This window comes from Amphiura filiformis, chromosome 16 (genome assembly GCF_039555335.1).
Source record: "Amphiura filiformis chromosome 16, Afil_fr2py, whole genome shotgun sequence".
In the NCBI taxonomy this organism is placed as follows: Eukaryota; Metazoa; Echinodermata; class Ophiuroidea; order Amphilepidida; family Amphiuridae; genus Amphiura; species Amphiura filiformis.
Window position 1 is genome coordinate 39,172,979 of NC_092643.1, and position 15,068 is coordinate 39,188,046.

A 15,068-nucleotide genomic window follows, 5' to 3' on the forward strand; every position below is an offset into this window, starting at 1 on the left:
AACAAATAAAAAAGGGCCTCCTCCTCATCCAGGCATTATTATATATACATGCTAAAACAGCTCAAAGTATGGGTATAATTTACACCAATTTTGTGGTAAAAAATAGAAAATAAAAAGCCCCCTCTTCCTCCTTTTTTTCGAAAACCCGGACATGAAACATGTTAGTTTTTTTACTTGGCCTTATGTTTCAAATGGAGATTCACAGCTCAGTTCATGAAGGAGAGAGTTCAAAATCCGGGGGGGGGGGGGTCTTCGAAAAAAATTGTACGGGGATGTGCCACCCCGGTGTGCCACGCACACTTTCGGATGCTGATTTTCTTTACCTACTTTTTGCTACCCATCAGTGGTCCTAAAACAATTTTTCACACGCACCCCCCCCCACACACACACACCCCCACCCACATAAATCAAACCAAACCAAAATGCAACTAAATTTGCCCTAATTGTGCGCTATCATAATTAGGGGCTGCACTTTTGACCAAATGCGCCCATGGCACGTTGGTCTCCACTGAAAACACCAGGGCCGGATTTACCTTTTTGGGGGCCCTGGGCTAGGACAAAATTTGCAGGCCCCCAACCGCACCGTGAGGAAGGTATGGGCACTCAAGTTTTAAGATTTAGATTCTTCTAGGATATTTGCGCGCGACAAAATTTCAATTTTAGACTATTTTATCCCAAATTGAAGCTGAAATTTGCTATATAGTGGGCCAGTGCGCGCGAAGCGCGTCAAATTTTGCAATTTTAGTACCCTATTTTGGTCAAAAACATGGTGTTTTTCGGCTAAAATGGATGATGCACATTATGCACAGGGCAATTTTTGGGGCCCCGAAAATTTGGGGGCCCTGGGCCCGGGCCCATCTGGCCCTATGGTAAATCCGGCCCTGGAAAACACACCCATCGATATATACCGAAATCTCTGAATAGGTACCCCAAACCGTGCATGGCATATCCTCGTATCAAGGGTGAAAGTATAAGTGGGAGACGGGGACCGTTTGGCCAAACTCTGAAATGGACCCTGGTTCCATCTCAACCAGGGGACACTTTTATTACAAAACTGGTCCCCTGGATAGCGAACCAAAATTGAACTCATCCAGCACATCTTTATTTTTATTGCCCCTTGGTAATTGGGAATGGCCCCTGGTTATTGGTTCCTAGTTAAATTTGTTGAACCAGGTGCCATTTTTAAAAGTAGCCCCTGGTCCATCACTCCGCATTTTCACCGGTGTCTCGTATACCTTCAAACAAGAAGAACCCCTCCCCCCGGTTTAAAAAGCCAATATCAACTCACGTCTCGGATAAATGTGACATGCGGGTTATTCTTCTGGGATATATAAGCACTTCAAACATATTCAAAGCCAAATTTATACGATTTCCGTCCAAATTTGAATTTTGTTATTGGCCAAAAATGATAGGGAAAAATGCAAAAACAAATCATTATTGATTTCTATGTTCCACTAAAGTTATATAAATAATGTTAAGTGAATGTTGAGTGAACACAAAACAGGTCACTTTTAAGGTTAGCAACAACTTTAAACTGTTGCGATTTGGTAGTTCACAGCATCTTGCGAATGGCAGTGAGCTTTGGCAAACATTGCATTGCTCAATTCACAGCGAGCTTAAAGAAGAATCTAAATATCACAGATATACTTTTGTAGGTCCTGTGGTTCTTGAGCATGTTGAGTTGTGTTGTAACTTGTAAAAGGGGCTGAAACAACAACACTTTTGTAAAACGTATAGATAACTCATTAACAACAATAAATTAAGCAAGTTTTCAAAGTATATGATTTGTAGAATGAACTTTTGCAAAAGATCAAAGTGTTATTTTTCAATATATTGATTTAGATAATGAAAATCGACCTTTCGGTTGCTTCGACCAACAATACCTCGTCTACCCTTATTAACACTTAACATGATAATGAAATGAACAAATTGAATTACGATTTTAGTAAACTTGCATAATAAGGTTCCCATGAAATTCTACAAAAGTCCATGTGTTAATAACATTCATCTAAACGTGTTGTGCCAAATTTTGGGTAAATAAACTGAAAAAGGTCATGAAAGTCCATTTTTTAACATTGTTAGAGTGTTCTGTCAGAATTCTTTCCGGGAATAACAATCATGTATATTTAATATTGTGACATAAGTTGAGTTTATACTCCAATCGCTAGAAGTGACGAGCTGTTGGCTTTTGCCAATGATCTGTATTGTTACTTGCCAAGCATCAAAAGACGATTCCTCTCTTTGGTCAGATCTTAATCGCTTGTTGTTAGCGACGAGAGTATTAATTCAGCTACATCCGTACATGTATACGTGAACTTAACATGATACAAGCTGTATCAAAATGATTGGTACTCATCAATTTTGATGTTTATTGTAAAGTCTGCCTCTCTTGAAATGTCCAGAATGTAATAGTTTCTGATTTGATATACAATTCATCTACAAATTATTTTGATCTTGTGTTGAATTTTGATGTGTCAGACTCATCCATTTTCAATGAAAACTGACGGGTACCAACTATTTTGATAGGGGATTTGCCGTTTGGTCTAATATCCATTTCGTCTATTTCGTGTATTTAGGCCTATCTAACCCTGCATGCATGCCCTGACACCAGATCAGCTGTCACGAAACAGACCAATGGCAACTTGTACACCATTAAAGCCATGATATACGTTCGGTCAAAATAATGTTGTATGTTTATTTTTCTTTGCAAAAAATTATTAGCAACAACTAGCTGTCAGAAGATTTTTCTGGTCATTTCAAATTAATCGAGTCGGATGGCAGGAGACATATTTTCCCAGTTATATTTAAATAAAAATACCGGAGTTAATACTAGGCCCTACTTTTAGTTTTATAACGTTTGAAAATCATTTCTGTGTTTGTTGGGGAAACATTTTGTTTCATCATGTTGCCTCTCCCAATTGAAGGTTTGTTATATTAACACAAAAGTGTTTGTCATAGTAGCATATTTACGTGGCGATATTTGGACATCGACATGTAGTCCTTCCAGAACGACTCACGGCGTGGATATATAGTCCGTCGGCCGGCCTAGATATAGTCCGTCGGCCGGTGTGGATATTGTCCTTCTAGAAGGACTATCGACACCGGGTATCGACATGCAGTGCATGCATGTTTTATGTTTATGTGTATAATTATATTTATCTATTCTTTAAACAACTTGCCATGTAGCTATTGAAATTCCGACATGTCATGCAGACTCTTAATTTATAGTTACTAATAAATCGACTGCTCAGTGCAAGAAGTGGGTAAGTGCAATAGCTGCCCTGTGAACTTTTGGCAATTTGTATACGGTAGGGCAAAAATACAGCCCTATACATGTAGTAAATTGATAGATGCAGAATCGGGAAACCTATTATAACAACAGACAATTTACGTAAGTTGTCAGCAAATTAAACCATACTGCAGTTACTGTCCGTTTTCCTATACACAATACACAGTGCTCTTACCATTGACGCGTAACCTCTACAAATAGTGTGTGATAGAAGTATGGGTAATTGCCTAGTTTGGCCGGTTATTTTTCACACAGCGAGTTAACGTCGCTGTGTGAAAAATAACCGGCCAATATTAAAAGTACTCTTCTAAAATTCTAGAAAATATAGTTTTGTAATATGTCCTAAATTTTTAGCTAATTTAGATGTTTGGAAATATTCGCACTTTGGTGTTTTAGGAAGGATATGTAAACGACAGATAACACCAAAAATATGAAGAAATTATTTCCAAACCGTGTTACGGCCCACAACCATTATGTTTCTCATTTTCAAGAATGTGGTTAACAATATGCACAGTATTGTCTCATTTCGTGAACAAAGGCCACACAGTAATTGTTACCTTGCGTTTGCTTTATAATCGCTCACCCAACTGAAACTATAATACCAGCTCATTGCTCATCACACAGGTAAAACAGACACATGTGTGTGTGGATTTAACCAGAGAAGATCTGATGTAACATTATAGTTGAGCTGTTTTCAATGAGTGTTATCTTGGTTGAATAGCTTTTAATGGGGTTTAAGTCCTGCTAAGGTCGTGGTGAATTCTACTGTGGACATGACTGCATCATGCCGCGAAGATTTGCGGTTTTCAATGGAAAAGTGCCTTATTTTGGGAGGAATTTTCTCATATTCAAAACTCTCACAGTTAAACGCCATGATGATTTAGATGCCGAATGATCAGAAACTATCAATAGGTTGACATGAGACTTTTCTTGTTTTAACGCACTGAATCGTGATCGTAAACACCTTAAAATGGCAGTGCGCCCTCGAAGCTGAAAGTTTCAATCAAGTAGGGCGAATATTTATTAAAAACCGATGCCGTGCGGATGAATTTTGGTATTATACAGTAAGCCAAAAAATTAAGGTACCAGTTATGTTCTCCCCTTGTATATCCCTAACAAAGACAGATATGTCATAATTGGAACCAGCAGCCAATAGCTGCATCTTTTAGCTCGAATTTAAGACCTCATTTGTTGAAATTGTTTAAGAAATAAAGATATGACGATCCAAAAACCCAAGGAAGATGCCAATGTAAAAGTTGCAGTTTGTTCCATGTGCCCTATTGATTTGCACACAATGCGTTCACGAACATGAGAACCACCGCCGTGCTTCCATTGATTAACACGTTACAATTAGCGTCATGCTTTCATTGATTAGAACACAAAATGAGTGCAACTTTTGATTTCGTTTCTTTAGACCACCGTTTCTTTAATGTTCAACCAATTTCAAGAAATGAGGTCTTAAATCAGAGCTAAAGAGTAGGCTACAGGTATTGGCTGCTTATTTTATTTTTGACACATGTTTCTTTATATAGGATATACGACAGGGTGAACACAACTGGTACCTTAATTTTTTGGCTTACTGTATATTAAAACAAATATGTGCATTTAATGAGAGAAAATATACAATTTCGAAGCATCAAAACCCAAAATGTATTTTTTTGGCTATAATAATAACTTGATCAATTTCAGTGATTTTAAAGCAGTCTTTTCAGATGCCACTCAAACAAATAGTTCATCGCCCAGTCCTATTGGTATTTAACCTATATGAATCTTATTTTTCTATGCAGGTGATCCGTGTTTCTTTGATAATGGTGGTTGTTCAGATATCTGTATACCGGTGGCATCTACGTATGAATGTAATTGCTTTCCTGGATTCACTCTCATGGCGGATGCAAAAACATGTGAAGGTATGAGTACTAAAAACATGCATAGGCCTATATCCCAATTATTTGCATCATATAAGATACTTGGACCGACCAAGAGAACATTTAGGAATGTTAACCTAATATCGGGGAAAATGATAAGAAACTGTCGCAACTTTATTTTGCTGAAATACACCCGATCAGTTTGAGTGATTCCTGACTAATATGCATTAAGATGTTTATGCGGTGGTTTTAGGATAAATCTAGCTGAGAAAATCGAGACAATAGAGATTCACGTTAAACCAGAACGGCAACCGCATGTTACACTATTCCAAAATCAGTTAGTATGCCCTCTAGACGGTGAAATCAATTGTGAATTGGCTATCACGAACATACTAGCAACGACGAGCGTTAGGACCGACACAAACTGGCTGTGTAGGAGACTAGTTTGGATGCGAACGGCACTATGACGTACCACCGCACCATGTCGTCACACGTAAACCGTATGCCGTTAGCAGTGAACGCCTCTTCGCAGTCTCTCTATTAAGAACACAAACGGTTTATTCTACCAAGTATAATCATTGACTTGATTTGTTTGACTTGTGCCCGCAGATCTAGACGAATGTGCAATGGATCCAGAGTTGTGCGGTGCCTTTGCCGAATGTCATAATTTTGAAGGATTCTTTGATTGCCAATGCTTCCCAGGATTCTTCCAATTACCCGATGGTTACTGCCAAGGTAAGATCAATTGGTACCACAATGGCCTCATCCCAATGGTATAGTTCAATAACCTCAATCAAACAATCATTGTGCATAATTTGACCTCAAGTTGCAGAGAATGAGTTTTTGTACCCACAATCTCAAAGGTCGTTCAATGTTTTTCAAATGTATTAGGGTTAAAGATCTGTGCCCGGATAGATGAGAATGTTGTGGATCCTAGAGCTTAATACTGGATGGAATATGATATGCATGGTATATAGTGTCCTGGTCAAGAAATACATGCACCCTCTTTTTATGTTCCGATATATACAAGAGTTCTGCATGATTTTAAATTTCAGTTCCGCATGAAACAAGTTTTTGACGTGTTCGCTCTTTTTTTAACCACATAGACATGACCTATCATATCAGTTCCTCTAAGTGTAAGCAACACGGTGACGGTTGGGTGACCAGTAAATCCATGTGTCCAAAAGTATACTTGTCACAAATATATTTTTTGCACATGACATCCCTTTTTAAAGGGATTTTTAAATCTGAGCTGCTTGCCATGTATGCAATACCAGAACATTTTTCATTGCGGCAAATAATATCGGAACTGAAAAAATCTATCATAAAGAAATAAAATTACTTATAAAAATATAGAGTAGGATCTAATTTAAAGTTATAAATTACTATTTGAGCTTGTTGATTGATTGATTAATAATAATTGAATGATTGATTGATTGATTGTTTGATTAATTTAGACGTTGACGAATGCTTAGAAGATCCATTGGTATGCGGTGATGCAGCAGTTTGCCATAACACAGCGGGATCGTTTGAGTGTCTTTGTGAACCTGGATATCTGCAAAGGTTTGGCACAAATGAATGCGAAGGTATGAGTTTGTTTGTTTGTAGGGGTGTTTGTTTGTTTGTTTGTTTGTTGTATGTTACTGTATGCCTATACGTAGGTTTTTAGATTGAAAATGAAATATACTACATGCTATACATTAAAGGGGCATTTCGTGATCCACAGCCTCATCCCCCCACTTTTCTCAAAAAAAGTTGAGATTTTTATATCACTGGAAACCTCTGGCTACATAATGTTTATGTACAAAATATTTCTTGCAGATTAATTCGTTTTGCAAAGATATCGTGAAATTTGAATTTCGTTCTGGTGCACCAGAACGAAATTACAACGCATTGTATATGGAGCAGTGTAGGCCTAATACACGTAATCATGCATAACTCGCAAACGCAAAATCGGAATCAACTGAAATTTTGGGAATAGGCTTTTGTCGTGGAGATGTACTGAAAAATGTCATAAAAAGAGGATGCTAGGATCACGAAATACTCCTTTAATGTTAAAGCAAGAATGAACATCATGCACAGTGCAGAGGGAAATGATGTTTTGAAGTGTACATGCAGTTGTTTATCGGGTGAACTGAAGAACATAGGGAACCTTCATAAAAGAAGAAACCAAAACCATTCCACCAAAAATCAATCCAAAAAGGCAATGTCTTTTCAAGTTACAAGTAGTAGGGACATTTCATTAATCATCATAAATTCTTATTCATTTCAAACTTGTTTACGCAGATGTTGACGAATGCGAGTTCACCGAGTTGCTGTTCATCCTTTGTGGTCCATACTCTATTTGTCGAAACACTCCAGGTTCATTTCAATGCGGATGTGAACCAGGGTTCGTCAAAGGCGACAGTTTCTGTGAAGGTAGGTTCATACGATGTGTGTTGAGTAACTCCAGGTTCTTTCCAATGTATAGTTTTCATAATAGTTTTGAACCAGCTTTCGTTAAAAAGGAGATGTTTTTGTGAAGATTTCACACGTCGTTGTGTCGGTATTATAATTGTGAACTATGGTTCGTCAAAAAGAGATAATTTTTGTTACACATATGCAAGTTCATCTGTCATGTCTGTGTGTCGAAGCACTGGGTCATTTTGTTAAGTTAGGCACACTTAACTATAGAAACGCATGCACATTTTTTGTTATACCAGTATTGACATGTCGCAATTGAGGTGTATTGTTGATTGGTCATGTATGTCGTATACTAGTAGTCGTATTAAGGAAGGAAATGTATCGTGTTTGGTATCCAAATGTTGCATGGATTTACTCTTTCCAAATATGTATTTTGATTTCCTCTCGGCCAATCCTATAGTGAAAGATAAGACGGTTCAAAATGGTATCGAGACTTTTGGGACACCCTGTATGTATATGAAGAGTTTTATGAATGTTCACACGCTGTGTGTCGAAAGACTCTAGGTTCATAAATATTTATAGGCCTAGTATTGTGAACCAGTTCGTCATAATACTTTTTGTGAAGATATATAAAGTTCACACTCTGTGTGTTGAAAGACTCCAGCCTTCCAGGCTCATGTAAGTGGGGTGTAAGCCAGGATTCGTCAATGAGGATTTGAATCATGTTGCGTCAGGTCAAAGGAGACCACATTAATTATTTGAATGTTGTTTCATACTCAAACACTTCCAGTGGAGGTAGGTTCACACTATGTGTAGGCCTACAACACAACTAGGTTCATTCCAACATTTTGTTAATTTTATTTGTCTACAGATTTTGATGAATGTAGCATTCCAGACGTGTGCGGTCCTGGCGGTGAATGCCTGAATACTGAGGGCAGTTATACCTGTACTTGTTTACCGGGATTCGAACAAACAGCGGGACAGATCTGTGAAGGTAATAAAAGTAAACTTAATTTTTTTGTTAACGAAAACATTTTTTTTTCAATCGGATGAAAAGTCGCACTAAAACGTGCGAAACTACAAAAAATTGTGTTGTTATCACAAGATCGTGTGTTTTATAATTATTTCCGGGTTTTACACTCTCTGTATTAGGGACCGTTCACAAACACTTGTTAGGGGGCTGATGCAAGAAGGGGTGGGCCCTTAAAATTTTGGACCCTCCTAAGGGTTGACCGACAATTTTCATGTCAAAAAGGCGGGGCCCTGAAATTTTGGAGATCTGAAAAGGGGGGGGGGCGAAAAATATTCACGATGAAATTTTTTTGCATCAGGCCTCCCTAACAAATGTTTGTGAACGGTCCCTAATACCGTCGCTTCACAAGCCTCAGCCAATATTCAAGTTTAGCATTGTACTTTATATATATTTTGTGTTGTTTTTGATATTATTAAACGTTGCCTTACATTGGCGATGTTATTTATAAAAGAGTGATGTTACAGTGCAATCTCAACAAGACATTTTTCACTAATCTTGTCCTGCCTTGTCTCTAATCTTGTCCCATTTTGTCCCTTGCAGATATTGATGAATGCACACAGAGTGGTATAACGTGTCCCGGCGATGGTGTCTGCATCAATACCCCAGGATCGTACAGTTGTCAGTGTCCTCCTGGTTACCAAGGAAACGGAACGCATTGTGAAGGTAATTAATGGCATCAATATGGTTAACATGATTAAAAAGTGTTGATTTTTATCAATTAATTTAATTAATTTTAACAGAATGTCAAATGTTTCATACGTTAAGGGCTGGGGTATGAGCGACCTTGAAGTACCGGTATCTGGAGAGAAGAAGCAATGAGTTACCCCAAATCACAGCGGCAGGTAGTGACTGGGCCGCCGAGTGCTAATATATATTTATTTTGGAAGGTTCGTGTTTGTTTTAAATTTTGGGGCGTTTTTCCAAAATTTGATATTTTTGGTGATATTTCAAAAAAGCGACATGCCAAAGACAACTCTTTGGGCACATAGTTTGTTATTGTTATTGCAGTTCTTTTCCACATACCTACGTTAACATTCGATTGGGTGATTTACTAATACTATATATTTTATGACTGCAATTTGGCGTTTTCAATGCGTTTTACACGTATCATGAAATTAACGCAAATATCTAGTCACGCTGCTTTTAGAAATTTTACCTGATCGTCGGCTTTTGCAGGCAACAGAATGCAGATTGGCTCACGATAGATGTCGTATTCCTCTATGTGGTTCACTTATTTATAAAATGAGTTTGCATTCCTTGTAACAACACACATATTGCCGTCTGGAAACCGGGTCTGGTACTGATTTTGGGACAGCCATTAGACTTCAGCGCCGTATCAAATCTCATAAAAACCACACGACTGACGACTATGTGTTTATGTTTCCCGCACGAAAGCTTGTGTCTACATCTATTACTATACTTCTTTGGAAACGTTGACCTTTGACCATTCTTTGCATAGACATACCAACCTAGACCTATCACTGCCCATCCCTTACCACAGCGGGAGGTGAAGCCCCGTATCCAAGGTGATATTGACGGATTGACGGGGTTACTAGGCGCGGAGATATAACGCGTACATTCTGACGCGCTCGTTGGCGTGGTTACTGCGCTGTTATCGCCCGCGTTAAATGCAACATGTTCCGTAGACGCGAACATGTCTGCTTGTTTGCGTCCGGGTATGCGTCCTTGTCAAATTCGTTGCTAAGCAGTGTCGGCTTCACTACGCGAGTCAAAGTCATAGGTCTAGGTTCTCGTTTGTCTGGGATTCTTTGTATCATTTCCGCCACCAACGGCAGCGAGGTTACGCGCAAGAGCTTGACAACGGCCGTTTAGCCGCGAACTTTGAAACTGCGATTGAGCAAAATTTTGCCCCACATCGGCTCATTAAAAGGTACATTTTTCAAATGTGCGGCATCAGGAAATTAAAAATAACGTGCAATAACAATGATAAGTGTTCATTTTATCAGGTAATTGTGTGTTTTTTATTAAATAAAAATAATCTGGTGAAATAACTGTCAGTTTAATTTTGCCCCAATTTACGAGATTTTGACCTGAAAACACAATGTTTTAAAGTACTTTTTGAAAATTTTTGAGATTTTCTGTGTTGAAGTGAAATATTGCAGTTTGATATTCACAGATGTCCTTTTCTGAAACCGCAAACCTGATGTTGTTACTAGGTGTTTCCTTTTTGTTATACATTTTCTAAAACCGCCTTATTTTGTTTTTAAACTTTACACTGCTTTTCGGCCCGACGTATACGCTATACGCGCGAGCGTAGCACAAGTCAATGCGAAGTAACCTTTTTATGGAAAACGAATAGGTTTTATTTTTGTTGTTTTAATTCGTTCTGAATTTAGGCCTATTGTTTGTTGGATATGATAATAAATTAACACCAACATAGCCTTCTTTTGAATAACATTTGAGAATTGACGATTGACCCATTTACATTCCAATAAAATGAGGCCATAATCGAAAATGCGACTCATTGTCTCATTTCAGCAGTACATCTATTTAGATTGTACTAAGGGAACAAACCAAAAGATCGATGACGTCCTATAAACGTAACTAGTTTCGTTTCTCATCTGACCCCCTCCCTCCCGGCCAGAAACGTAATAATGAAATGTTGAAAATTTTGACCTAATAATTATAATGACACATTCTTCAGACCGATGTTTTTGTACAAACGTAATCGAGTATTTTACCCCCTCCCCCCTAAACGAAACTAGTTTCGTTTATAGGACGTCATCGATCTTTTGGTTTGTTCCCTAAGATGCCCTACTACACAGTTGATCCATTATTTGATTTACCAACTAATTTTAATACACTAACACTGACTTAAGGCTTTTTCATTTTAAATTCGCCGGGCTTGTCGATATAGGCCTACCTGTTAAAGATCTGCAACGGCCAATGGTGCATGCATGCATTATGGTTTGATAATAGGCCTATTAATATAGGCCTAGGCCTAATAGGCATATGCCGTATAAATGATTGATATGCCTACCGTGATTATTAGTGCTATTATTAAATAAAAATGTTACATTATGAAATGCACAAAATATATACACACCTTTGACAAAATATTTCCATTATCGCATATACCACTAGGCCTACCAGCTATACAAACACAAAACTTTAAAACCTTGAAATACAATCATGAGTCGCGGCGCGGCGGGGGCACCGGGCCCGGTTGATTTTGCCACAACATAAATTTAATCTCGGCCCTCTAACTATGAAAGTCAAAATTTACCCGCGCATTTCAACTAAGATAATCATCATGAGTTTATGCCCTCATTCACAAAAAACTAACGACTTCGAGTCCATTGCTCAAAATATAATATTAATAACCCTAAGATTTCGTTTTAGTAACATTAATATGGGCGATATTTAACCCCTTAGGCCTATTTGCAAAATTTCCCGAATCAAAGGGGGAACGGACTCCCCCAGAATGGGAAATACTTTACTTTTTAGGCTCTCATTTAAAATTTGTTTTTAAACGCCAAAAAAAGTTTAGGCCCGCGTTTACAAGAAAATAAAATACTTTCAGGTCTATAAACTTTGTTGTAAGTATATAATAGACTTGAATGTTCTTAATTTTATTAGGCACCTGTACGTACATCCAAATCTTTTAACCCCTCCATGATAATAAAAATGTCGATTTTCGGGTTTGGGTAGGCCTATAATAGCGAATGATTTTTATGCAAGACAGGAAATTTAATCTAAAACGCAAGTTTGTGCCTTTTTATTTCCTGTTTGGATAACTTTTCCCATAATTATTACCATGCATGATGCATAATTAAGATAAAGGCTTTTAGGGGTTTTCGTGAATGTTTTGAACGATTGTTTTTAAAACCTAGGCATATATAGATGTTTTACATTAATAACGTTTTCATGAACTTGAATAGATATGAATTAGGCCTAGGCCTAATTGTTTTAAAGCATTTCTTGTGTGAATGTTTGAAACGCTCTTTGCAGCATGATGTATTAGGCCTAGGCCTACTGTATGATCATGAAAGGTCGCAAATTCATGTTTTAGTAGCAATTTCCGTCTAGCCCTATAAACAAAACACTTTGGCCCCAATGCATATTATAATGTCGGGAGAAAGTATAGGCCTATACTTGCACTATAACAAGTAAACCTGTTAATTTTAAAATGAACTCTCGTGGTGCAATTATGTTAACAAAATACATAGGCTTAGGAACCGGATGCTGGGAGGTGGGGTGGGTTAATCCCCTCAATAATTTTGGTGCGGGGCTCAAATACCCTTCAGTATGAATAGGCACGTTTTCATTTTAGGCCTATGGCCTCCAAATTACATTGTTAAGTTGTCTTGTTTTTGTCAAAAACATCAACTGCAAATTGTCCCTTATTGTACAGTTAGGCCTATGCTTCACCGTAAATAAGTCCCGGAAATAAGTGTGTGTGGGGGGAGGCCCCGATTCGCCCCCTTTAGACCCAAATGAAGCAGACCTATAATCAACATGTTCACCCCTCCAATAAAGTCCATCCCCATATTTGACCTCTTTTCTTTGTAGGCTTATATATCGCTCATTCTACAAAATCCGGTGCCAATCCACTAAAAAAAATTGAAAAAATAAAAGTTGTTCAAAAAGACCTGCTTTTTGTGTTTTTTAAAAGTAAATGTATCACTACTTTCAGATGTAAAAAATTGCCAACACCACTTGCATATTTTTCTTTCAGGAAGTCATGATGTTTTTTAACACTAAAACTCAATGTAATGTGAGCTACGTTACCGACTATAAAATGGGCTGTTTTTACTCAATCCAAGGTCATAAAAAGCAAATTAAAGATCACTTGAGTGAAATGTAAAACAGATTTCACCATTTCATAGAAGTTTTGAAGATGCATAAATGAGTGTGTAACGTAGCTCACAGTAACGTAGTTCACTGGTTTTTAATGTTTTTAATGTGATTTGCGAACGTTAGAATGTTATGTCGGTTAATTCTAATATAAATGGGGTTCGACCACTGGTAGCTTTCACATACTTATTAGGAAGTACATGTAATACAAGTGCATACTATAGAATCCTGGTAACGTAGCTCACCAATCTTAACATGGTCGGTCGAAATTTCAATGTTTACAACATTTCTATGCCAAAAATGCTACAGCATCACGATTTTTACTGTGATTTTTAAAAACCTATGAGTGTTTCCTTTCAAAAACCGCAAATTACATTGATACCTCTGTTTTACTTCTTTCCAATAACGTGTGTTAAAAAGGGTAACGTAGCTCACAGCGTTTTGGTGGAAAGTGCAATTTATTTTAGAATTACACAAAGACATTTTAATCACTAACAAATAATGTTAATAAACAATATGATGATGCGTTATCTAATTAAAAAACAACAAATATGTAAAGAAATCGCATTTATTCAAAGAAAATATTTAGGGTTAGATGTGACACTTGAGCTGTGGAAACGCATTTTTAGCGATTTTTGAGCCTTTGCAAGGGTTAATCAGGCTGAAGAAAGCATTTAAAGTATGGAAAACTATATATGTCCGTGTAGATCTCGTTGAGTTCTACCAGAAAAACAACATATTTGATGCCCTAAATGCTCGACAAAGTTTTTGTGGACCAAAGAATGGAAAAAAGGCTATTGGCACCGGATTTTGTAGAATGAGCGATATAGGCCTTGATCCATGGGCTTGATCCAATATTTAATATGCAAGAAATTTCGACCCTCCGAATTTAAACCTTTCCAAGTCCTAAACAAATTTGGCCAAAGTCCACATTGCCGTAAAGGTTGGGCTACACTCTTTTTCACAGTGTTGACTTAAATTTCATGAAAAAGAAAATGAGGAAAGATTTTAATCTTTCCCATTTTCTTTTTCTTTTTAAAAAACATGGACCTAGGTGTTCAAAATTGTCCAATTGAATATTTAGTCGAAAAAATTGATTGTTGTGTCGACCGATAATATTCACTAAAAAGAACCCCATTCCAACCAACGTGTGCTATTTCGGAGTAGGCCTAGTATTAGCCTACATTAAGAGTAAAATTCATTGGATTATGAATTATTAGTCTTTAAAGGGGAAAGAAGAAAATAAAGATGGCATGCAAGAAAGCGGAAGTAAAAATAGAATATGAAAAAGAAACATGAACTAATATTAAAATCAGGTATGACAATTTTCAAATTTTAACCTGAATTTATTTTATGTGGGTTTTTGTCCCGTTTTTCGCACTTTCATTTAATTTCAGCCATATTTTTGGCCTTTTTAGCCTAATTTCCCGCGCTTTATCAGGTTTTTCAAACATTTCAGGTTTTTTCACGGATCGTTCTCCGGTGCCTGTAAAATAGTATCACGAATACGTGAGAAAAAAAGAAATATGAAAATAAATCATACAAGAGGCTGAATTTTTATAGCATTAAATTAAGGTAAAAGAAAGGTGCATCAAAATATAGTTAAATACGGCCTAAAGGTGCCATATGAAAAAGATGGGGGGAAAATAAAAAAAAAATA

General features: G+C 37.3%; 1 protein-coding gene across 1 annotated transcript in view; it reads left to right on the forward strand.

Annotated features, from left to right (window-relative positions):
- The window catches only part of LOC140135968 (uncharacterized), a 38,527-nt gene that overhangs the window by 1,882 nt on the left and 21,577 nt on the right, over nucleotides 1-15,068 (forward strand). Inside the window, exons 3-8 of the mRNA XM_072157665.1 lie at nucleotides 5,077-5,196; nucleotides 5,764-5,889; nucleotides 6,612-6,740; nucleotides 7,441-7,572; nucleotides 8,429-8,551; nucleotides 9,131-9,253. Coding sequence (XP_072013766.1) covers nucleotides 5,077-5,196; nucleotides 5,764-5,889; nucleotides 6,612-6,740; nucleotides 7,441-7,572; nucleotides 8,429-8,551; nucleotides 9,131-9,253 — 753 coding nt within the window. The remainder of the gene's footprint in view (nucleotides 1-5,076; nucleotides 5,197-5,763; nucleotides 5,890-6,611; nucleotides 6,741-7,440; nucleotides 7,573-8,428; nucleotides 8,552-9,130; nucleotides 9,254-15,068) is intronic.